General features: G+C 41.2%; 1 protein-coding gene across 1 annotated transcript; it reads right to left on the reverse strand.

The window, feature by feature from the left end:
* Nucleotides 1–1,171: 1,171 nt before the first annotated feature.
* Nucleotides 1,172–26,659, reverse strand: LOC107113458 (zinc finger protein 318-like; the record flags this gene model as incomplete). Its single annotated transcript, XM_015414786.1, has 10 exons — nucleotides 1,172–6,978; nucleotides 8,626–8,744; nucleotides 9,279–9,378; nucleotides 10,218–10,421; nucleotides 12,489–12,772; nucleotides 13,072–13,171; nucleotides 14,546–15,964; nucleotides 18,879–19,482; nucleotides 23,971–24,158; nucleotides 26,603–26,659. Coding segments are annotated over 10 exons (8,772 nt in total), but the record flags the coding sequence as incomplete, so codon positions are not given.
* Nucleotides 26,660–26,669: the final 10 nt, after the last annotated feature.

Below are 26,669 nucleotides of genomic sequence, written 5' to 3' on the forward strand. Positions count from 1 at the left end.
TCTTCAAGAACCTTGGGTACTTAAAACTCAATGGAAAAGAAACCAAAAGCCTTACAAATTGCCAGGGGCTGTTTTATTGAAAGGGACATAAATTCTCCATTTCTAACCCACACATTTCCACTATTTTCTCCTAAAGCTGCATAACAGGGCCTGATTACTCCAACTGGAAGCAGTTGGGAATGGAGGTGTGACAAACTCATTTTATAGGAAGTTAACTGAAGGGCAATTTTATCATTGGTCTGCATTTTCTATCCTCACTTTTAGGATTAGACAACTGACTACAAAGGTGTCTGAATTGAAAAACACAGGAAAAATTTAAATGGCTTTGATCATCATAGGTTTATTTTAGATTTACAGATAAAAACCCTTTTCATATATCCAAGCAAACATTTACTACATTTCTCTTGAGAAGCTGTATAAGTGGAAACCTTCACACAACAGTATTTTGTGGCTCAGGGGATGATTCAGGCATGTAATGTCTGGTACATGAAGTGAATCCAAAGTTCAGTTCTTCTATTTCTTCTGGGTTGGGCACTGCTAAATGATTTAACACAAACAGTTACTGTATACAATACAAAGAAAATAAATGTGATTTCAAATCATTTAAGTGACCTCAATATTCAGAGTCCAGTTGTCAGGCCACAACCTTACCAAATAGTTTTCTTCTCCAAAAGACGGCAGATTTTTTTTCTCCTTTGTTCAGTGAGATGGAATCCACAGAAGGTTTTATACAATATAGCATTACAGTCTTGGTTACAGAGAACAATTCAACAATGTAATTACAAGTCAAAAGACATGGAAAAATGAAGAACAATCTCTTCATACATTTTGTGCAACAAAACACGCATAACATTTCAAAATGAAACTTTCAGCTTAAATGTATCAGCAAGAGTCTCCACTTCCCTCAAGTGCCGAACAGCTGTCCTTGCGCTTGTCAGTGTTGCACTGGAATGTTACTTACAGAAGCTGTGTAAATCAGAAACCATTAAAAATCAAAGGAAAGTACAAACAAAACAGCAAAAAAGCAAACCCCAAATGAACCAGAGCCCAAACACACACACTATAAATGTGAAATTCAATTTCAGTGGCAAGAAATAGTAACTAAATGGTAACATGTTGACAATAAAACAATTTATACAATCCAATACAGTATGCAATCTACTTACTGAGGCAAAAAAAGAAGTTTTACGCTTTAGCTAATATCTACTGCGAGGTGCAGAATGTCCAACATGTTAAAACAGTATTTACAAAACTCAAGAAATAGCTGCTCAAGCACTGAAATTAAATTTTGCCTGAACTTACCAGATCCTCGGCAGGGCTTTTGGTTGCTGCTGAAGCCGATTTACTGTTAACCCCACACATGCTATCATTACTTTTTACCTCTTCTGTCTTTGTTAACTCCTTTGAAAGTGTGTGCATCTCATTCTTGATGACATACAATTCACTGTCACCTGAGCCCCCCACTTCTAAAGATATTTCTTCTGGATTTGGAAGACAGGGTTCCATACACTCAGCTGCTTGGCTTTGTAAACTTTCGCCACCACAACTCAGTGACAGCATATCAGAAGTGCTGCTTTTACTACCTGTTTTCAGAACAACTTCAGAAATTGGCAGCATGCACTGTATTTTGAAGAGTGGTAGGTCTGTTTCTGCAGTGCCATCATTTGGTACAGAAGATACCATGTGTGGGTCAGCTACATCAGAAACCAAGGAACAAATTTTATCATCTTGCTCACCAGAGGTTAGCGCAGCAAAATCAATCACTTCTGGTTCAACCCCTGGCTGGTTAATGCCCAACTCAATAGTTTTGCTGGACTCTAAAGAAATTGGTGCAATAGTTTCTAATTTGGGGCTCTCGACAGAATCCTCATTTAGAATTTCAGGTGGCAGGATATCCAGGTGTTCACGGTCCACATCAATATCCCCCAAACTAAAATCAATGGTTTCTAACTCCAGACGCGGCTTCAGTCTGGAAGGATCAGTAGGCTTTATTTCGTTAGATTTTGGAGAATCTCTCTCATGTTCCACATTTAAATTCAGAGTAAAGGTTCCAGATTGATCAAAGCTAAGTTCTGAGTAAGTTGTGTGCAAGTCAAAGTCACCAGCTGCTGCGGTATTTAAGACCTCTGTGTTCATGCCTGTGAAAGAAAGGGCTTCCTCTCCCAGATGCCCAACACTGAATTCTGTTGGGAGACCATCCAATGGCTCTTGGACAGTCACTGGCTGAACCCTGCTGAAGCTCTCTTTTGTTATGGAACCTTTCTCCCCACCTAATTCCATAGTAGATTTGGAAGGCCCTTGTGTATCATCTTTTACATATATACATTCTACACCAGAACGAAGTTCTTCATCATTTGAAGAAGGGATGCTGCCCAGATCTTCAGTTCCCTGTACCTGGAGGGTTTCATAACTCAGTGACTGCTGGCTAGTTTCGTGTTCCTTTCGTGTGCTAATTGTCATTGCTACATTAACCAGGCACTCAACTGGCATTTCTCCTGATTCAGGGACTACATCAAAGTCCTCATCAGCTTTTTGTTGGGAGTTAGCCAACAACCCCTCTTCCTTACTGCTAGTATGGAAAGTGTCTGATTCACTTTTATTTAAAGTTTTCAGTTCTGGATCCACATTCTGGGCTCCCGAAACTTGAGGACTTTCTTCAATGAATGCCGATTCATTTCCAAGTTTAAAATCCACTGGTGATTCTCGAAAACTATCCTGACCTGCCGCAGCTACTTGAGGATTTTCTTCATTTACTTCTGATGTGTCTGCTGGCTCCCAAACCAGCTGACTCTGAGAACACAGGTTTGAAACCCAAGGAGAAACCATCAGTTCAGAACTATCATTCATTTGTCTCTCTTCTGTCAGAATAGGCCCTTTTCCCTTGTGGGTTTCAACTTGCATTTCTAGTAACTGAGACTCTGGATCTCCCTGATTAATTTCAGACTGACACCCAGCTAAGTCTACATGTTTCCTCTCTACATCTCTCTTAGCTAAAATAGACACATCTGTTTCCATCTCCAAATTGCTCTCAATCTCACAGTGAATCTCCGTTTTCTGCTGATCTGGTGGTTTCTGACTGATGTCCTCATCACTTGTCATGCCAACATCTATCATTGCTGGGGTTTCCTTACTATGGTCAGCCTCATTTTCTGACAATGGTGTAGCTAACTCTTTATTATCAAGAGTTTTAAATGCAGCTGTCTCAAGATGTAATGTATTGTTGCTAACTTCTTCTAAAGGAGCACCATTACTTTCTGGCAACTGCATGGCTAGTTCTATTTTTTCAAACTCTGATGGCTTCTTGCTAACATGGTCTAAAGGAGGAACACTGTCTCTTGACAACTGTGCAACTGAATCCTTACTGTCAGAAAATTTAAACTCTGCTGTCTGAAGCTCTGAAGCATTCTTGCTAATGATTTCAAATGGAGGAAAACTTCTTTCTGATGTCATAGCCAACGCTGCAGTCTCAAACTCTGTCATTTTCTTGCCCACATCTTGCAAAAGAAGAGCTTTATCTTCTGACAACTGTATGGTTGCTTCATTATCAGAAGACATAAACACTGCTGTCTGAAGCCCTGATGAATTGTTAATTTCTTCCAGAAGAGGAGTACTGCTTGTTGGCAATGTCATGGTGAACTCTTGAGTCTCAAGCTCTACAGGTTTCTTGCTAACATCTTGCAAAGAAAGAGCTTTATCTTCTGACAATGTGGCTAATTCACTGGTTAAAGATGAATTCTTGCTAACTTCTTCCAGAAGAGGAGTACTGCTTATTGGCAACACCATGGTGAACTCTGCAGTCTCAAACTCTACAGGTTTCTTGCTAACATCTTGCAAAAAATGACCTTTATCTTCTGACAATGTGGCTAATTCATTAGTTGAAGATATAGACACTACTTTTTGAAGCTCTGATGAATTCCGGCTAACTTCTTCCAGAAGTGGAGTACTGCTTATTGGCAATATCATGGTGAATTCTGCAGTCTCAAGCTCTATGGGTTTCTTGCTAACATCTTGCAAAGAAAGAGCTTTATCTTCTGACAACGTGGCTAATTCATTAGTTGAAGATATAGACACCACTTTCTGAAACTCTGATGAATTCCTGCTAACTTCTTCCTGAATAGGAGGTATACTGCTTTCTGGAGAGCCCATGGTAAACTCTGCAGTTTTAAGCTCTATGGGTTCCTTGCTAAAATCTTGCGAAGGAAGAGCTTTATCTTCTGATGATGTGGTTAATTCATTATCAGGAGAAATAAATACTGTTCTCTGAAGCTCTGATGAATTCCTGCTAACTTTTTCCAGAGGAGTACTGCTTATTGGCAACACCATGGTGAATTCTGCAGTCTCAAGCTCTACAGGTTTCTTGCTAACAACTTGCAAAGAAAGAGCTTTATCTTCTGACAATGGTGTGGCTGCTTCGTTATCAGAAGTCATAAACACTGCAGTCTGAAGCTCTGATGAATTCCTGCTAACCTCTTCCTGAACGGGAGGCATATTGCTGTCTGGGGGGGTAAACTCTGCAGTCTCAAGCTCTACAGGTTTTTTGCTAACATCTTGCAAAGGAAGAGCTTCCGATGATGTGGTTAATTCATTATCAGGCGAAATAAACACTGTTCTCTGAAGCTCTGATGAATTCCGGCTAACTTCTTCTAGAGGAGGAGTACTGCTTATTGGCAACACCATGGTGAATTCTGCAGTCTCAAGCTCTACAGGTTTCTTGCTAACAACTTGCAAAGAAAGAGCTTTATCTTCTGACAATGGTGTGGCTGCTTCGTTATCAGAAGTCATAAACACTGCAGTCTGAAGCTCTGATGAATTCCTGCTAACCTCTTCCTGAACGGGAGGCATATTGCTGTCTGGGGGGGTAAACTCTGCAGTCTCAAGCTCTGCAGCTTTTTTGCTAACATCTTGCAAAGGAAGAGCTTTATCTTCTGGTGATGTGGTTAATTCATTATCAGGCGAAATAAACACTGCTGTCTGTAGCTCTGATGCATTCTTGTTAACTTCTTCCAGAGGATGAGTGGTTTTGGGCAATGATAAGGTGAATTCTGATGTTTCAAACTGTTTTGGTTTCTTGCTAACAACTTGCAAAAGAAGAGCTTTCTCTTCTGATGATGACTGCATGGCTAACTCTGCAGACTCAATCTCTGCAGGTTTCTCGTTAACTACGTCAGAAGGAAGAACACTTCTATTCAGCATCTGTACAGTTATTTCTGCTCTCCCAACCTCAGATGATTTGTTACTGAGTTCTGATGAAGCAGCGGCTCCCATTTCTACCTCATTCTGAAGGGAAAGAGAAGCACTTGACTGACGATCATTAGACTGTGCTGTTTCCTTATGTTTTGGTTTATTTTGTAAATCTAGCAAAGAGTATTCCTGTGATTCCCTTTCAACACTAGTTGCAATTTCAAAATTTTCTTCAGAAGCTGCCCAAACCTTCTCTGCTTTCACTTTAGTTTCTGGGGTTCCTGCAGATACAGAGATTTTATTAACATCAGACGAACTGTCTACATTCTGCAGTGTTTCTTGTATGGAAGAATGGATATTTGGTTTAGAATCTGCCACGGTGTCTGTACTTCTCTCTTTCTCCAGCAGATTTAATTTTCCTTTATCTGAAACTATAGAACTTGCAGGCTTATCAGCTGGACTTCTTCCACTGTTGTAAAAAATATCATAAAGATCTTTAGCATTACCTGCAGCCAGGCATGTGTTCTTTTTCTCCATTTTTTTAGCATGGTCTTTAAAAGTTGGTGGAGGTAAAGGATGTGGGCACATAGGCATTGCCAGTATATTTTTATCATCCTCAGATACACCTGGAGCCATGTCATCTGCCAGAATGAATGGTGTCTGTTTTGGTGGTGGCATGGGTGGAGGTGGAAACAGCAGTGGTGATGGCCGTGGTGGTAACATTGACAGTGGTGGTCGCGGTGGCAGTGGGAGCAGAGGGCGACGATGTGGTCGCTCAAAAACGTGAGGTTGTTCTGGCATTTTTGGCAGTCTTGCGACCTCTTGCTCTTTTGCCATATTTGCAAGCTCTCGTGCTTTTGCTTGTGCCTTTGCCACCAGCATTGCTTGCTCCTGTACCTTTTCCATACTTGCCTTTACATTGTCTAGAGCCTTTGTCTGTTCCACAGCCTGTGTCATACTTTCAGCCTCTTGTTCCTGAGTCCCTGCCTGTTCTGGTAACTTTACATTCTCCTGGGAGCCCTTTAAAATGACTACTTCTCCCCCAAATGCTTTTGAAATAATATCTGGAGGTAGAACAAGTTCTGGATTACCCTCTTTTACAACAGGGAGTGGCTTGGTGGTGGCACCTGAAGATTTTATAGACAAGAATGTATTTAATGGTGCTGGCTTGCTGACTGTTGTACTTGCAGACTTCCTGAGAACCATGACAGGAACTGGTAAATTTGGCCGGATTTTTGCTTGTGATGAAGTTGAAACAACTGGTGTCCATGGGCTAGTGTGTGGAATAACAGTTTTCCCAGACAACTTAATTGCAATAGGCTTTGCATTTGATTTTCCAGATTGAGACTTGCTTTCTTTATCTTTGCCTTCCTCAATACATTCCTCCTTAGGGGAAGCTACATCTTTGCCTGGATTTTTATCCTCTTTTTCAGTTTTCCTCCAGCTAAACTTTCCAAAAGATGACTGTCTTGAGTCCTTTTGGGATTCCTCTTTCTTCCCTTCCTTTTTCTCATCCTCTTTGTCATCCTTCTTCAATTTAAGCTTTATTCCAAATTTCTTGCCATCAGAATCTTCTTTCCTTTTACTAATCTCATTTTCATTACTCTCTTCTAATTCTTTGGTAGGGTTTGATTCCTCTTTTCTCGCCACTTTTGCATTCTTTTCATCTCTATCATCTTTATGTTTTTCACACTGTTTCCGTTTCAGTCTACGTTCTGTTTCTTGAATCACAGACAATCCTGCTTGACGGTCCAGGTTTCTCCTTTCTTCATAGAGTGGATTCTCATCCACATATTTCTGAGAAAAGAAGAGAAAGAAAAATCTCAGCACTATTACTTAATATGGAACTGTATTAGTGGAAGAGGACTGGCTGTTTCTTCCCACCCCCAATTATTTCTACCTCTCAAGAAATAGGGATGTTTTTCATAGGATTCAGATTATCAACCCTAGGAAATCATTATAACCCCGGAATAAAACCCATATTTCAGATCATGTGTTGTTTCAATTAAAGATGTAAAAGCTCCCAAAAAATGCTGATACAGGGAAAACACATTTTTGTAGGTTTTTAAAAATAGAAATGTTGGGAAAAACTGAAACATGTGTAATACTTTCTTATCTATCCTAAACTTATTTTACCACTTTAACATCATAAAATGCATAATTTATAGTGATTAATACATACAATTATACTACTTGGTGTATTTATGTGATTTAAAATATACATGATGTGCACTGCTACCCTAAGCGTGTACACTCAGAAATCAATCCCACTGTTCAATGGGACCTAGTCTCCAGTAAGTGTCCTTAAGTGTGCAGCATTAGTTTTCTACAATGAAGGTTGTGACCATACCCTGTGCCACAGAGACAGTTGCAAACTGCAGTACCCTACTGCTACTTGTGCATATGTATCTTAGTTGTAGAAGACACCACAGGAAGTTAGGTTCTTTATGTACTGTAGGCTGCCTTGAACCATGGAAAAAGATGGGATATGTTTTAATAAAATAAATAAATAATAAAAATGCACAAGCAGCAAAGGCCCTATATCCACCTCTTATGAAGATGGCAACACCTTCTAAATAGAGAAGTACATACTGTAGACCAGGGGTCCCCAACCTTTTTGAGCCTGCAGGCAAATCTGGAATTCTGATACCAGGTGGTGGGTGCAACCACAAACTGGCTGCCATGAGAGGCAAAGTCAGCCACAAAATGTCATAACTAATACTATCCCTACATCATTTCAGGCAAAAGATCTATTTAACGGGATGCTTTTTAAAATGCACATGTTGTTGTTGTTATTGTTTTCAATTGTGTATATACCTTCAGTTACATAGTGAAGATCCTTGTGCTGCTGAAGCAACTTTTTAAAAAATCTGCCAAGGCAATTAGATCTCCACTGGCCAGTCAGAAGCCCTGTTGGGCAAAAGCCCTGCCTGGCCCACTCACTTTCTAAAAATGCTTGGTAGGCACTAGGCCACCACATCGGAGACTCCTGCTGTGAGCATACAAAGCACGCAAATCCAAAAAGATCTTAAGTGTCTTATATGTCATCAGTACACATCAACATCCCCATTCTTTACTGCTGTAGTTTACTCAGTTAAAAATGTCCATATTACATGTCTGGTGTGAGTAAAATTTTGTTTTTAAAGAACACTGCACTCATGCCAAAAGAGAAAATGTTTCAAAGGAGTTTTTTCCAGTGCTCCCCAACATTTCCTATTTCTCCAATTCAATAAAATCATTAGGGGAAAAAGTTGGTTTTCCCCAGACCGTCACATCTCCAGTAACACAAACTGAGAATATCCCAATATGATAATACAGCTGATGTCAGCAATATTAATCCAGTTATATACAACTAAAGTATTTCCATAGAAAATACTTTTAAAATAAGCTTTAAAAGATTATGATACACTCTGAAGTATGAGAGCTCATAGGCTGGATACTGACCTTATATTTCTCATTATGTGGATGACTTTTCACATGTTGTTCTGCAGATATCTGGTCACCAAAAAATTCATGGCAAAGATGGCAGTAATAGCCGGTGACTGGGATTAGAAATTCAGAACCTGAAATGCCCCCAAAAGGTAATTAATCACCACAAAAAGAGATAAGGGATACAAAGATGTTCTTGCATCAGTGGAGCAGTACTTCCGCAAGCACAATGACACTTCTGCTGGTGGAGATTTTTGCCAATTCCCTGCTCCTCACTGCAGATCTGCACTTTGCTGACCACACTGTTCACAAAATTTCTGGGGGCTCATTAGGCTGCAGTAGTGGGGAGCATGAAAATCCCATTCACGTGAATACCTTCACTCATGGTAGTTATAACCCAGCACAAAGGGTTTTGCAGCTTATAGCAAAAAGCAACACGATCTAAATAATACCACAGAAACTGAACTATTTAGCTGTGAATTTCATTTGAGAATCTTGAGACTGAAACTGATTATTGTTAACAATAGTTTGTTAATATGGAGGCCTACTCTAGTTTCCTGCCCAGTGTTATTACAACATTGCATGCAGTTAAATATGAGTGACTGCTTTTCAATCCCTACCCAATTCAGCAGCAGGAGTACAGAAACAAGACTGTTTAAACAACATACCTTTTGCAGGAAGAGGTATTTTGTCAATGCGTTTCATGGGATCCTGCTTTGTTTCAGTCTGAGTCTTGGAAGCCCATGGTCTATTATATGGGTCCAGGGTCTATTTGAAGAGTAACAGAAATGTACAGACTAATTAATTAAAAACATTAAGTTTTCCTGCCAATGTTCTGAAGCCACTCAGAACATGGAGAAACCAAAGCAGAGCAAGGATATAAACAAGTATTTTATTTCTATTCTCATTGCAATATATTCCAATGGAAATATTTTTAGAACACGAACAACTTACCAAGCAAAACCAGAATCTTTTGGTACCATCCATGGTTACTAGCCGTGGTGACTGAAGGGAGCCCTCCATATTCCGCCCTCTGAATACCAGCAGCAGGGAAGAGCCGCAGCCTCTATGCCCTGTTGTTGGCCCTCCAGAATAACTGGTTGGCTACAGTGTCAAACAGGACGCTGTACTAGATGGACCACTGGTCTGATTCAGCAGGCTCTTCTTATGTTCTTATATTACTTTAAAAACTAGTATTGCTCAATAATATAGTGCCAAAAGACTCTGCTTTGTTTTTGCTGCAACATATCTCTGCCACTGAATGTACAAAGCAAGGCAGCACACTGCCTCTCACAGCGCTATACAAAAATGAAGTTGTAATAAAGAAATAGTTGGCCAGACATGAAGTAATGAAGCAGTAAGGTATGGATCACATCAAAAGATCAGAAGCAAAAAACCCCAACATTCCCATTCAACAAGCTAGATAAAAATGCTTTAATTAATAAATAAGTAAACAAGTTCATTGGATGATCAACAGTCCAAACTTTACAACTCTGTGCATTAAAACTCAACCGGCACAGTGTTCTTTGCCTCCTCTAAAGTACAGTTTACAACTTTAAACAGTAAATAAAAACTGCTTAATGGGAAATTGATGGCTGGACACATACCTGCCTATGCTTCTTATTATGCATGTGTGTGAAGAAATCAAACATGGTCCCACAGATGGTATTGCAATCCTTGCACCAATGGTTTCCTGTGTCATAATAGTCATAAATATTGCCCAACTGGAATTGCTGTTTGGATGTCTGTGAACATGATTCTGTAGGCTTGGGACTCCTACCCCTGGGCTTGTCAATAGTTGGTTTTGAATCCTAAATTGAACAAAAGGAAACATTTCTAAGACACAGAATGACAATCAGTGCCTCAGAACCAGCCTCTAGGAGAGACCACACCAAATATATATGTAACTATATATCACCTGCTTGCCAATGCCCAGGATAATTCCATTTCAGTGAGCTAGCACTGCCGATTCAGATGTTGTTCAGACAGCAGGAAAGAGCTTCCATTCAGGCTCAGGTACGTTGGCTAGATGGCGGATAGGCAAGTAATGCATGAAATGTACATCTCTTGGAGTACATGAAAGTAAGAGTGTATATGTATGCATGTGAGTGCATGCACTAGGTAACTTCAACCATTGCACTAGGAATATGTAGAGTTCCCATAACTTTGCAATAGTGTGAAAAATTCTCAGAGAATATGTTTAAAAGATGTATTTAAAAGAACCCACTGTTTAATGATTATGTAAATGGCACAGAATGGCTTTTGTCCTGACAAAAGTGAAATATGTTGGGGTCCAAACTGCACCAGAAGAAAGCATGTGGCTGAAGAATCAAGTACCAAATCTTTAATTATTAGAAATATGGCTAAATAGGCTAGAACTTTACATTTTGCATATCTAAGAAACAAGACTGTGTTATATTGTTTGCATTTATGGTTCTGTAAAGGTTTCAAGTGTATGGTGCAAGTAACCTGCAGCAGAACACATCCCCTTAGAAGCGTTTTCATTGTTGAAGGTGAGCTTCCCTACAGTCTCACAAATCATTCAGTGCTCTTCAGCCTCTTCCAAGCCATGATAAAGATTTGACTAGGTCAACAGACACTGATGCAAGTACCACATATATCAGTTGATATACCATGGAGCTCTGTGCCAACAGTGCTGAAAGGTAAAGGTTCCTTTGCTCGAAAGCCAGTCGCAGGTGAAAATAACCTCTATGTTTATTTATGCTGTAGGTGTACATGCCTTTGGGATTCCTTCTTTGAGAACTGCAAAGAATGCCACGACAAGCCCATCCCTTCCTCTACTTTTCTGTTAGGTTTTCTGAGGCCATAATTAAAGGATTGTAAATTCCACCAGCTAAACCATCTTCCTAAATTTGCTATGGTTTAAGAAACCATGACTTAGGATAAAAGTCTTCTAGGTAATATTAAAAACGTCACACCTCCAGCCTTTTTTTCATAATCTCTCACTTTAAGGAAGCACTAGCTAACAGTAACATAACAGACCATTTATATGACAACATGTGAGCATACTGCTGCTCTCTTAGCTTTTTAGTTTTCAGCAATACAGATCACCGCTGCACTTTTCTCTGTAGTTTTATGTTTTCTTTGAGTCTGTAGACAGCATAGCACCACACGCTAGGATCAGTAACAAATGACATAAGAAGTTTGTCTCATTTTACACCAAAATCTTCCCATCAAACCAGAAAATGCCACAACTCCTTCTCTTTATTTTTTTCCCTATTTACTGGAAAGTGAAATAATCCTAGACTTGCAGGTCTTTGCAGGTGCATATGAAAATTCAACACCTACATTCTAAAGCAGAGAATTCCAAGTGAAAAGGATATTATAGTATTGTATGAGACACAGAAGACAAACAAAACAACAAGACTGGAATATATCACATTCTACACTTCACCGATAACACAGATTTATATTATTATGTACTTTCTTTGGAAGGAGGGACAAAAATTCCAAAGTTTATATTATGGGTGTCCAGTTTTCAGTAATTTCTACTATTCATCTTATGTAAGACATTTCCAAAACTGAACCACACAAAAAAGTCATACAAAAAAATACAAACTCGGTACAAAATTCTAAGTGAGTCACTCATAGTCCCTTAGAAACTACTTGACATCTAATCTACAAATTTGCTTTGAAATGGTACCATAGAATTCAAACAAATGATTCCAAGATCAGTCATCCCTTAAAACACAGAGAACTCCTTTAAAGAACAAAGTGCTCCCACAATGATCTGTGCCTATAAAGCACAGCTGACAGGAATGAAATATAGGGTTTAATTATGCTAAGAAGTGGTGGCAGTAGAAGACCCTTTATTCTACAGCGAGATCATCTGTTAACACCGATACCTAGAATTTTACCTTGTTTGAGCTGGAAGTTTTCTCCTGACTTCTTGTAGTCTCTGACTTGTTTTTCTCTGTGGAATCTTTACTTTCTGCAGATGGTTTCCGGGATTTCTCAAAAATGTTAATCCCAAGGATCTGAGCTACCTTGTCAAGCTCAGACTGTTTCTTCTCCGCTGTTTCAGTCATTATCTGCAGCTGAGTGATTTCCTTCACAATGTTCTCCTGTAGTCGATTTACTTCCACTAGCAGGGGGTCTTTATGGCCGTCCTTCTCCCTACGTTTCTTCCGTAACATCTCCCCTGAGCCAGACAACAGGGCAGAGTAGGAAGCACAAGAAAATCATGTTAATTATTAAAGATACCCTTTTGCCAGTGCCAAATACCAGAAGCTGTGTGTGTGTCACTGACTAAAGAACTGGTAGCACATTTGTGTAGGAACTATCCTTTTTAAGTCACTGTTTAGAATACTATCCTGGAATGTCCAGGACAGGAAGGGCGTAAAAATAATCCCACTCCATCCAGCAGATTATGCAATACCTAATATCTCCACTAGAGAACATCCCAGGCAAAAAAAGGAAACAATGAGAAAAAGGCAGTACCTTGCTGTTTAGAAAGTCTATCCAACTCAGTCCTCAGGTAGTGCAGTTTCTTCTGTCGTGATTCCTGTTCAACCTTCAGTTTCTCTCTTTCCTCTATTACCTAAAAAGTGTGTGAAGAAAAAGATATTAAAACACCCTCTTCACTGACCACAGCTAATGCAACTCTGTAAAAGCCACTGTTCCGATTCCCAAGGTATCTTCTCCCAGTCACCCCAATAATCATTGCTTGGGCTCTTATTTGATGTAATTTCTGATCCAAGAAAGCAACTAATTTCTTCTGTGCTGTATCTGTGTTGATTTTTCAATTAAAACAGAAGTATAAGAAGTCCTTCAATGTTAAATGATCTTCCCCTGGAACTGTTATAAACTATATAGAATCCTGAAATATTTTATAATCAAAAAAAGGAAAGGCATCTATTCAGAGGCAAACCATAATCCATTACAGAATTAAAACACACCTAAGACCACTGAAACCAACAGGTTTAAGGGACCACAATTCTGTAATGAATTCTGGCCATAATCTACTATAACATAAGAAAATTATTTTAAGCATTCTTTAGTGTGAACTCGGTTTCTGATTTTTCCAATACATCTAGAATTTTACCACTTCATGTATTAAATGTTTCTCTTCATTCCTGAAGAAATGCACAGGCATGCAACAGAATATATAAAGGAAATGAAATATATGCCTCTCAAACTAAGCTTCACTAGTTTAGTATATCTTACAAGATTGTGACCTGCTTCATTTTGTACCTAAATGCTGTTTGACACAAACAAGAAAAATAAAGCTTTCTGCAAAGTTTAAATATCATGCCCTTTGAAATCTGTTCATAAATTTATTCCACATTACTCCAAAAAGAGCAAAACAGCCTGTCATAAGAGGTGCATCATATTCCAAAAAACTAGAGGTTGGATCCAAAGGACCAGCTCTGCTCATATATCTTTCCTCCTCCCCCTGCCTTTTCTACTAAAATCCAACAAGTCAGGGAACTTTTGGAACAGAGTAGAGTGCAATGAGGCACCCTTCACAGTGGGAAGGAGGAATTGGTGAAAACTGCCCCACTTGAACATGCAGATGTGACTTCACCAAAGGGGGACTTTGATCCAAGCCATTGTCTAATGCAAAATACAGATGAACATAGAAAATTATGAATGCCTGTATTCATAGTGCAATTCTACATCACGGAACACAATCCTAAACCATGAATTTTTCCGCTAGTGGTGTGTATTAATGTGAGCTGAGGAAATGATGTGCAACAGGTACTCAGAAGTACACATATAAGCAGACAAACCAGTTATCCACAACTCACCAGCAATAACACTGATGCAAACAAAACAGGCTGATTTCTCAGAACAGGGGGGAAGTGATTTAAATTGAAAAATACACACAGATATTCAGCACTCCTGTCCCTTCCAATTGCACTACTAGATTTAGTGTTTCCAGCAAATATCAATCCAAATTAAAGAAACTCACCTTTTGCTTCTGAGAAGCCCGATTTTTTTCATCAGACATTCTTTCCGTAGGACCTCTGAGAGAAGACTGAGATAGATGAGGGAGTAATCTGGAATAAGTAGGAGTGGTGGGAATTTGCACAAGCACAGACTCATCTCTCTTGATTTCAGGAGTCCCCTTGCCTGTGGAAACTGTCTCAATAACTCTGAGGTTCGGCCGTGTAGGATTTGGGGGCACTGTCAGCGAGACAAGCCCATGTACGTCTTGAATTGCAGGATCAGACTGCTGAGAAGGAGCATACATGGGCCAGCCAGTCGCTGCATATGCCATATAGTGTCCATAAGCATCATAGCCAGGAGGGGCCATTGTGGGGGTTGGATAGTTTTGGGGCAGCTGAGTTGCAGTGAATGGAGAAAAGCGTGATACTGAATATTGGGACATAGGGTTGGGAGTAGGAGGTAAATTAGGAAGAAAAGGTGGTGCAGATGGGATTAGAGATACTGGGGGAACAGACCGCTCTGGCGTGCCAGAAGAATTATTATGCCCTTGTGTTTTGCATTTAGAGTGCTCCAATTCTGAAACAGAGGACAGCTCTTTAGATGAAGAAAAAGAACCAGAAGGTGACAAAGAGCACTTCTGGTTTGATTCTGGAGAATGGGTATTGCTTCGACTGCGGCGCATCTCCCTAGAGTCTGGTTTACAAGAACCTGCTGAACGACGATCAGGAGAACGCGATGTTTTTTTCCCATGGAGCCGTTCCTGTGTTCGGGCAGCCAGCTTGCCAATTTCAGCCACCCCAATGTCAAGACCAATAGTTTTGAGTAAATCATGGATCTTCTCATACTCTACTCCGGACCCTTCCGAAGTGTCTGGTTTTACAGACTGAGTAGGAGGAGATGGGGAACTTGGTTTCTGGCTTACAGGTTCTTTCCCACTCACTGTTAGGGTTTCAGTAGAAGGTGAGTTGATGTTAGAGTCATCCTCATCATCACCATAAAGAAATTTCTCTTCATCATCAATATCAGGAAAGCTGCGCCTTCTCTTCTCTTGGGCACTAGTAGAATCTGCCATCATTCCCAGAATGCGTGAAAAGCCACTCCCATCCTGGCTGGCCCTTTCATGAGGAAGTAGGAAGTCACCTTGCCGGTCTGCAGACCACGCTGCAGACTCCTGATAGTCCTTTTGTCGCAAAAAACTCCCAAGATTCTGTTCAGAGGGGAAAGCATTTTGCTGTAGGCCAGAAATCGGTGTCCAGTCATGGACACTGGCTTGAGAGTCCTTGTTTGCAGACTCTGCAACCGCATTTTTGTTGAAACGTCTGAGGAAATTTTCCACTTCAGATGAAAAAGGAGTAGTGCTGCTACGCTGGGGCAAAGGAGGAGGATGTGAATGAAGAGGGAGTTCTTTGACAGAGCCAGAACTGCTAGAAAACGCTTCAGGCTAAAAAAAGAAGAAAAAAAGTCATTTCTTTCTACATTGCATATGGAGGCTAACAAACATTCGGTCCACATAAAAGGCAACACTTTAATATTAAGGAATTACAGCCATCATTTTAGAAAATTAGCAGGAATCAGGAAGAAAATGAAGGGGAATTGTTAGTTACCTTGACAACATCCATGCCTCCCCTATTCCTCTCTCTCTTTCAGAGGGAGAGCAATGTGAGGGCTGTCTACTCTCAGTGACATCTCTGCATAGCCAACTATTTAGTGCCACAATATATACATTCTATGATATAGTATATGAGATGATGCAATGTGGGCAAAAACAGCAAATGGCAGCAAAGACACTGAACACAACAGCTATGAAAACGCATAGCTTCCTCTGCTCCCACCCAAAATGCTCCCTGAAATGTTTTTCCTAGGGGCAGAAGCAGCTGCAGGGGGAGCTTCAAGCTGCAATGGAGTTGAGAAAGTCATATTCTATGGCAAAGCCCTTCTGCCCATCAAAGTGCTGCACTGATCCAAGCAAGAATGGGGGGGGGGGATGACAAACCCTTCCTCCCGAAGCATGCACACACAATTTTTGCACTAAAATGTTCAAAAGCAAGCATTCTGCAAAGCTGTAGCTCTTAGAACTGCATAAAGAAAGTTATAGACACCAGTTCATGGTCTTAGCAGAAATTGTGTCTGTTTCTGTGTAGTTCAACATGCACAGTTTGCAGCTTTGTGACTGAGGCACGACCTTCTTTGGCAGACATGTAACAAGACAAGGAAATATACCTTGTGAGAAACAGAAGGAGGAGGAGGAGGAGGAGGCAGTGGCGGGGGGAGTGGGGAGTAGGGGATTGGATTTATACCCTGCCCTTCATTACCGAAGGGAATCTCAAGAGCGGCTTACAAATGCCTTTCCCTTCCCCTCCCCACAACAGACACCCTGTGAATTAGGTGGGGCTGAGAGAGCTCTGACAGAAACTGCTCTTTTTCAAGAACAGCTGTGCCAGAACTATGGCTTGCCCAAGGTCATCCAGCAAGTGAAGGAGTGGGGAATCAAACCTGGTTCTCCCAGAGTAGAGTCCACGCACTTAATCACTACACCAAACTGGGCAATAAAAAGCTTTAAGTTACTCCCAGGAAAAAAAGGGACAAGGACACGTTGACACATCAGCTAGAAACTGAAGGGAGTCTGGGGCTCAAATCTCACCACTGAGTAAAGTTGCCCAGGGAGCCAAGATGGATTGATTCTAATTTCCCATCTTGGAGCACTAAAAGCAATTATCCAAACATTGGGGGTGACTGGCCAAAGCAGGCTTAGGAGGAAGCTTTTAGCCTGTCCCCCAAAGTATGACTAGTTCCAAAAAGGCAATCCCAGACTGCAGAAAAAGGGATAAAATTGTTAGCCTCGTCTGACACAATGCACCAAGGAAGTCAGTCTGTGTTCAAGTACTTAATTCTATTCCTGCAGCCATTCCTAGGAGAGGAATGCTGAGAGCTCACTCTACAAGTAAAGTTTAGCTAGTTATTCACTTTTGGTTACTTTCTACCTGTCTGCAACGTATCTTCTGATTATTCCTCATTCATCTGTACTTCACTTACGTTTGGATTTATGCTTAAAGATCCTTTGGTGTGAAGTGGCTGCTTTTACATCCCCTGATGTTGCCTACAGTGCAGAACGCCAGGATCTGGCCAGGCATTGAAGGAGTGGAGCTGACTGAGGGATGGGAGGAGAATGAGAGGGAGAATTCTGTCCATATGTCTTTGCTCTTCTACACAAACCAACTTCTAGCAGACCAGAGCACTAGGGGAAAGGAAGGGTGGGGGGACAAAGAAGGACTCTGTTTGCTGGCAGAGTACCAAAGGGTTAGGTTCCTACACCTAGCTTTTGTGAAGCTAGAAAACACCATAAGCCAAAGCCTCTCGTTCACCTTCAGTCAGCCCACAGCAAGGGAAGAAAATGGGGGAGGGGGTTTTGTGACAGCCATTATATCTGAACTACAAGCTGTGGCTTGCAGTTTCCTGTATAGATTAGGATTGCACCACAGTTTGAAACCCTGAGCTGTTTCCACACAGGGATGGGAAAAGATTCTCCACTGTGGAAGCGGCAGCAAGCAGGATAGCGGTGCATGGGGATGGCATCTACATGTTTCCTCCTTGTTCCAGCTTAAATGGAAAAGTCCCAAGAGCTCCACACCTCATGTTCAGAAAGTGCATCTCTTGTGGAAGCTCCCTCAAACGTGGGGGCATGTTCTACCTGGGGAAAATTCAGTCTGTGGAAACAGCTCTGGGACAAGCAAGAACAACAGCCTGAGATTTGAATATAATGACAAACAATGGTTTGACTTAGATGAAAGTAAGTATAACTATCACACCACATGCAGAAGGAAGAAAGAGCACATGGGCCAGAGGATTCCTCCTCTCCCCAGGCTCATTCATGTACCAGTAAACCATAGCTTTCATTTTCATTTCAACCAAGCATTAAATCCAGAGATCCAGCGCCAACATAAACAGTGGTCATCCTACAGAAAGTATCAACTTGAAAAACACAAAGTCTGCCACCCAGATTTAGTAATGTGCTAAGCTTTTCTAACACCTTGACATGTGAGAATTAGCATGCTTGAAGTGACATGTTGCATAAGCTGAACTACACATGGGTCCAGCAGGAAAAATCGGATTTGTTTTGCTCCAAGGTAAATTCCAAATCAAGTGGGAACCAAGATGCTAATTAGACAATGACCCACACTAAACCAGTTCTACAACAAAGCGAAGCCTGGATGAAATAGTACTTTGAGGGTACTTGTTCCATCATAAAGAAAAAGGACAAAAAGCAGAGTAATTGATTACTACTACTAAAGATTAGATAAGAAGCAGCAAAGTGTGACTGACAGTTTAACATGCAGTGGAGAGGAGATGGGTCAAACCTGCACAGAAGAATCATCCACTCGTTTCTTCAGGATTGATTTTTTGGGCATTGCTGGTGCTTCATCTGGTCTATAAAGGTAACGAGGTTCAGAGGACTGCACAGGTTTAGTCAAGCCAGGAATCACATAGCCACTGCCAGGAAGATCTTGACTAGGGCTTCTGCTCAGCTCCTCCTCTTCTCTTTTTCTCCTAGCACTTTCAAGCTCCCTGAAGTCTTCATCTGCTGGGCTTGGGCTTCTACTGAGACTTCTTTTACGGTAATTCCGTGTTCCTGGCAAGAAACTCTGATGCTCCACGTTCACAGCAAGCAGTCTGTCCTCTCTGTCATATCGAAGGCGCTTTGACTCTCTCCCTCTCTCCTCTGATTGATATGACTTCCTAAATAATTCACCATCCCTGTCGGGTTCTCTTGATATATCCGGCAGATGGTCATAGTTCATGCTATAGGGTGATTGGTGAAGAAAAACTTCCCTACTGCGATAGTCCTCATCGTGTCTCATAGTGTAAGGACTAGGAGGACTGTCCTCATGAGAGGAATATTGCTCAAGGCTTTGAGGACGTGAAAGGCCTCTGCTAAATATTGGACCTTCAGCCAGGTCATCCCTGATGAGAGAGACAGGTTAAAACAAAGTCAGAAACTTGGGAGCTCAGGCTACCATAAAATAACCTGCCGACTATCCAAAACTCAGCCATACTTCTTGCTTTGAACCCAACATGGCTGGTTATGGGGATTTTGCATACTAAGCAATAATCCACCCGCCCATCCTCAGAAACACATTATTCATTGGCACAGGACACTTTGGTGAATAAGCTGCAAAATCCAAGAGTAAATTCTTGGAGCACATAAGGGTACGTGGCCTGCAAGAAGCACTTAACAGTCAGCACAGATCCAACATCCAAAATTCTAAAATTGCACCAAAATATAGACTTTTTACTAAGCACTATTAACCATTTGAAACGAGAAAACCTTTTTATAAGGCCTCAAAGTCCAAAAGTCCAAATGGATGCTCTCAGCACTACTTCCCTCCCATTCATAATGTCAGACACACTCAAGCATCTTACATGAACAATGCTTTCACACAGAAGTCCCTGATGAGCCCATTGGACAGGATCATATAACTACAAAAATGTAACATTTACATTATCACACTCCACCTACGTGCTGGCATTATAAATGCACACCCACTCCTATTTAGATTCAAACTTCTTCCAATTATTTTTATAATGTACACAAAAGATCAGGATCAGGCACTTCTGTGACTTTTGTGGATAATGGACAATTGAACGCCAGTTTGTTCCTGAGGGTCCCCTGATCACCAAAAGCAGCTTTGGGGGCAGCATTTGGGAAGGGGCCTGTAGACGATGCAGAAAGACTGGACATAACAGTTCTTCAAGTGGCACCTAAACAGCCAGTGAAAAGTCTCCAAATTTGGCACTATTATTCATCTTTTTTTAACCACAAGAAGCTGTGAGGGAAAACAGTAAGTGGGGTTCAACTGCATGGCTATGGCCAGTGTTCCCTCTAAGCTGAGTTATTGTGAGCTAGCTCACAGTTTTTTAGCCTCTGGCTCACACATTTGTGTCTTAGCTCAGGAAGGAGGGCTCCAGAACAACTAATTCATGCAGCAGCCAAATCTCCTGCTCACAGCTTACAAAGTAGAATTTTTGCTCACAGGGCTCCATAGCTTAGAGGGAACATTGGCTATGGCCCATTGCATTAACACAGGTCTTTGGTTCAGCTACCTATAGCAGCTTGTACCACGCTTTGTACTGCTACAGCTGAAATGGGATCTCAAGATCAGATTATCAATTAGAAGTGTTGTATATTAAAATTCTTTTACAACAGTATTATAATTAGCGTCAGAGCAACTTCAACAACTTTTTAAACAAGCCTATAAAGGTATGTCTACCCTGCCCTTAAATTTAACCTAGTATTGTTGCATTTCCTGTCTCCTTCTCACTTCTCATTTTATATTTCTAAGCAAGAAATGAAAGTATCAGCAAAAGAAAGTAAGTGGAGGTGCTTTCTCTGTAGAAACAATTCCCTTGAGGGGGGGGGGGAATTGTTTTGGATAGTGAAATAACCACCATGTGATCTGCTTCTTCTAGACATACTGTACTGAATGCAGATAGTCAGATACAGCCCTTGCTGTGAAAGTAAACCACTGCAGAATTCAAGGAGAAAACATACAGTAATGCTACCAAGTACATATTATTCAATCTGCTCTTAAATATAGGTTTCTCATGTGCATTTACATTCCAACAAACAGAAATCTGCTTCCATCTAAGCAGATCTGCAGACAAAACACTGATAAAAAGGGATCACAAAAACAAAATGTCTGAATGATCTAAATCTTAAATTGATTTACTGCACCTGTGCATATACCCAAGTACTAAAGAGATGGTAAACTTTGGTCAACAAACAGGACATTTGCAAAAAGGTGTTTCCTATTCTTGTTTCAAACAAGCACTGAGAATATTTTTCAAAACAAATGGTTTTGGTTCCACATCCTCTAAATACTTGCTTTTGAGATCAGCATCCACTGGAGATAAAATGAGAGGGAGAATTCAACACAGTGCTACTGTAGTTAAAAATTAAAAAAGGGCTCAGCAAGGGAAAGCAGAATTGAATTTTGAATTTTTCATCCAACTCCTACCAGCTTTTGTACACAAGGGGCACATGTGCAATATCACTGGTCAAATGTATTTTTCAAAATCTTCAACAGCTGTCCTTAAATCCTATCACTATACTAGCTCAAGGAATACTCCACTTAATGTCATCATATTTCCCACTTTGCATGCCCCAGTGAGGAGCAAAAGCAACCTCCATATGTTTAGGCTGATTAGGTAGTTGGTCCCCTTCCTCGAACGCAACGATCTGGCATCTGTGATCCATGCTATGGTCACCTCGAGGTTGGATTACTGCAATGCTCTCTACATGGGGCTGCCCTTGGGGCAACTTCGGAAGCTGCAGCTGGTGCAGAACACCGCGGCCAGGTTGTTAATGGGTCTCCCGGGGAGGGAGCACATCCAACCTGTGCTGAGGACACTGCACTGGCTGCCAATAGCGTTCCAGATACGCTTCAAGGTGCTGGTTATGACCTTTAAAGCCCTTTATGGTCTGGGGCCTGTCTACCTGCGGGACCACCTTTCCCCGTTGTTCCCCCAAGAGCACTGAGATCTGAGCTGCAGAAACGTTTAGTCCCCCCTGGCCCTAGGGACGCCAAGTTAACAGCTACAAGAACCAGGGCGCTTTCCCCAGCTGCACCAGTATGGTGGAATCAGCTCCCAACTGACATCCGCGCTCTGCGGGATCTCCACCAATTCCGCAGAGCGGTAAAGACTGAGCTGTTCCGCCAAGCGTTTAACAGCCCAGATCAATCATTCTAGCACTTTATATGGGTGGCCGCCATGTGAAAACTGTACTGCTCTCATTGTAATTTCACTGTTAATAATTTATATTGGTGTTATTGATTGTTTTTAGATGTACTGTATGGATTTTTACTGTTTTTAATTGTTGTAAGCCGCCCTGAGCCGCTTCGGCGGGATAAAAATCTAATAAATAAATAAATAAATTAGTGTGATTATGCACATCATGTCATATGTGAGAAGTTCCTGCTCCTGTGATTCACCCAGGGCACAAAAGACAGACAAGATGTCTAGGTAGGACCTTCTCACCATGAACACACACATGCAGCCCTCAATTCATGCTAAATGTTCTATATATGGATGGAGTAAGGTGTGTAGAACCAGGTCTCAGCATTTCTACTTCCTCACTGCACATTTTGACTATTTGCCTGGTTTCTAACAGCTCCCTTCTCACTGAAATGCTTAGCCACACTCCTTGGAATCTCAGAAAGTTTATTTTTGCCACTTGTCAACCTTGCTTGTATGAGGGCTTACACATTATACTGAGCTAGCTGACTCTAAACTATATTTTCTACAACCCAAAGATAAAAATAAAACATTTTACATTAGCTGTTTATGTGATATCTGATTGTTCGGACAAACTCGAAGAAAGAAACTATTCTTCACAACTGACTGAAATACTTAGAGTACTGTGCTGCCAATATGGCTTCTGAACACACATTTCTGCATAAGAGACTTACCCAGTCTGGTACTGAGAAGTGCAAGAGAAATTTTACATTTATTATTCAAATTTATTACTCCAATCCAATGAATTGTTTTTAAATGAAGTTCAGATTCTAGTAAGAGATCACTGGCTGCAAAAGGGAGATTTAGGGATTTATTACAAGCTGCTACCTTCTGCGTTATCTGAAGCTTGTTTTGTACTCTGCAGTTTAATCCTGTTTTGCAAAATATTTTCTGGGTTTACTTTTAAGATATAGGTTAAATTAAGCTTGCTACAAATCAGAACAGCACAAAATGTATGGCTGTGCAAAACAAGTCACAGATAGGACACTTCAGAGACAGTACTCCAATTGAAGCAAAAACAGCAATAATATCCACAATAAAAACCGAACAGATGTCTTTTAATCTGAGATTTTGCCAAGTGAGATACAAACTGACATTTATGTCAGATCTGGCCCTCATGACAAATGGGTTTGACACCTCTGATAGCCTTTTTCTACAGTAAAAGGCTTCCAACTTTTTTATTACTGTACTTGTGTTATCATCCTTCTCAACCGGGAATTTTAATTTCTTAAGATAAAATATATACTTGATAAATGTCTATCTGGGGTATCAGTTTGAACCCAAAATGGAAGACAGCTAAAAATCTGGAGTCAGGATTCTGGAAATATAGCCCAAGTCCAATAAAGCACAGCATTTTCACTCCCACAGCAAAACCTATGGTTATTTATATAACCTGGATGGCCCAGGCTAAATTCATCTCTTATCTCGGAAGTTAAGCAGGGTCTGCCCTGGTTAGTACTTGGATGGGATACCACCAAGGAAGTCTAGGGTTGTTATGCAGAGGAAGGCAATGGCAAACCACCTCTCAACATCTCTTGCCTTGAAAACTCTATGGGGTTGCCATAAGTCGCCTGCGACCTGGCAGCACTTTCTACTACCACCACTAGATGAGGACCAAGAAGTAATTCTGAAAGACGGATTGTTAGAGAACCCCACCTTTCCACATCACTTAGGCTATCAACTGGTGAGCCTAGTCTATCAGACAGTCTCCTTTGTTCTGGGGTGTCAATGCCATAGTGGTCATTGCCAACTGTGATCCGCAAGCTCTGTTCTACTGATGATTCAGAGTGCCGACTTGGAGAGCGTCGACCTGGAGAGCGAGAGCGCCGGCCTGGAGAGCGTCTCTGCAACAAGAGAAAAAAGTAATCCCATCTTACAAAATATTGTTTTTAGAATATTCAGTGTCTCTGCATAACTGTAAAATAAATTATATTTGTTGTGTATGATAAATCTCATTCAAAGCAACCCAACAGTACTACAGGCTTGCTCTACAGGTTTCTTTGTTCACCACAAACTGAGATTAAATCAAAGTTTAGAATCCTAACCTCTGGGAGGAACCCCCCCCCCCGTTTTCTCAGGTGCCTGGATACACAAAGAACCAGCTTGATCCAGTGCTCCCCAGCCACTTCCTTGTGCTATTAAGTGCACAAGAGGAGAAGGAAAGTATGTGAGCACAAGAAGCTACATTCATGCTCCCATCATGGGCAGTTTTGTCATCATGTCTGAGTGCAGCCAACACAAATGTAAGTTTAAAACCATGCCCTCTGGGACAAAAATCCTAACTTCCAAAGAGAGACTCAACTAAGAGAGAACATGGTAAATGTTTATTATTATATCATGCCAATAACTAAGAATGCAGAATGAAATTGATTGGTTGCAGGGGCAGGATAAACCAAAAATATATTTCAAGAAGCACATCATTGTGGAATTCATCATCGCAAGATGTATGATTGTCAAAGATGGCTGTAAAAAGAAATAAGAAAAATACATAGGAGAGAGCTTACATCATCATTTTCCTCTCCTCCATTCTATCGTCACAACCACTGCTGTGCAAGGCAGGTTAAGCTGAGAGAGAGCAAGGTCACTCAGCAAGCTTCCAGGTGAGTGGGTATGCTAGTCCAATACTCTAACCACTGCATCAGAAAAGCTGAACATAGGATCAGAGCAACATGCAAACAGATGCAACATGCTATTAAAAACCCACTGCTGGGGTGTAGCAGCAGGGAACTCCTACTGCCTTCCTGCCCTGCTTCTGGGTATCCAGTTGGCATGCATCTGGCCACTGGGGAAAATAGTGTATTTGACTAAATGAACCTTTGTTCTTATTATTATGCACCTGGCAAAGAATGACAGTATTGTTCAAAGAACTTCTAACTGGAAAAGCAACATGATGCAGAATTTCTTGTAAAATAAACCTTATTATTTTATTATCTTATGTTTTCATCATCTTAAGATAATAAGAACTGAAAATCCCAGAACTGAACACATTGAATAACATGTAAGCAAGACTATCTATAAGAAACCAGGATACAGAAACTACTGAGTTCAGAAAATATTTTTTTTAATTTAAAAATGATAAATTAACAACCAAGTACCAACACCAATTCATCTGAGCAAAAGAGACAAATCTCAATGTAGTATGGCTTCCTGCGTTCCAAATGCTGTGCAACTTTATAATAGACAAATTTCTACAAACCAAATCTTCAACAATATAAATGTGGCTCTTGCCATCACAGTAGCAAGCTTGTGTGGAAGAAGTGCCAATGCTTAATTATACATAAATATATAAGGGGGGAAGGTTCTAAAAACCTTAAATCCCAAACTGCCTGGCTCAAAAAATATGTTTTGGATGTGGGGTTTTTTGTTCTTTTTTTTTTTTTTTGCAGGGGTAGAGGGAGCTTTACTGTTTTAGAAGGGGGAAAATATCGAGGAATGAAAAACTCAACTCCCTGCTTCCAAATACTGAGGTCCTCATAAGCAGTTAAAGTAGCAACTACAATCTCAGGGTGCTGGTAGCAACAGTGAAAAATATTGGTTGGACAGGTACAACTAGTGCCAACTAACCAAAGTTCTAGCAGTTTATAATGTATTAAGTGCCAACCATATAGCAAAACAAGTCTGCAAATTCATCCTAAACTGAATGCCACCGGTTTCATGGACACACACATCCTTGCCTCAGGTGCAATACTGCTAAATTACTTTATTCCTGTCTCTGTTTTTAATCATCTTAATCTAAACAAAAAAGGCCATTGTAGCCTTGCAGGTACCGTTAACATTTGGGTAGGGCACCTATATGAAAGTATCTGTAAAGCTTTCCATAGGCAGGTCACCTCATCCCTAGCCACGAAAGCTCTTACAACAGGGGCAAATATTTTCTTATCTAAGAGTTAAGAACTACTATAAAGATTCCGGTTCATGCGGTTTCCTGACATTCATACTACATATACGGTTGAATAGTCCATGCTGTTCTTCTGGCTGGTGGTACACCTCTAGCGCCTCTTTGAAGGATCACCTGCACAAACGCAGGTCACGCAACCGTAGCGTTATCTTGCCCCCCCTGACCATTGGCCAAAAGGGCGAGTTTGGGGGGAGGCGGCGGGGACCCTTACAGCGCCAAGGCTGTGTTTACAGAATCTACACAGATCTAGCCGGGCGAGGGGGGCGTCTCCCGAAGGGGCAGCGGAGGCTCCGTTTCAGGAGAGAGGGCAGGCCGGCAGGCGGCCGTTTCCAAGGGCGCCAGGCGGAGCAAAGAAAGGGAAACCGGGGCCGCGTCTTCGGAGGTCGTTACCCGGCTCAAGCTCTCGTCCCGCGGCTCGGATCCGCGGCGGCTCCGGCTGCCCCCGGACGGAGAGCGC

Source organism: Gekko japonicus, unplaced genomic scaffold (genome assembly GCF_001447785.1).
Source record: "Gekko japonicus isolate JY-2015 unplaced genomic scaffold, Gekko_japonicus_V1.1 scaffold1784, whole genome shotgun sequence".
Taxonomy (NCBI): Eukaryota; Metazoa; Chordata; class Lepidosauria; order Squamata; family Gekkonidae; genus Gekko; species Gekko japonicus.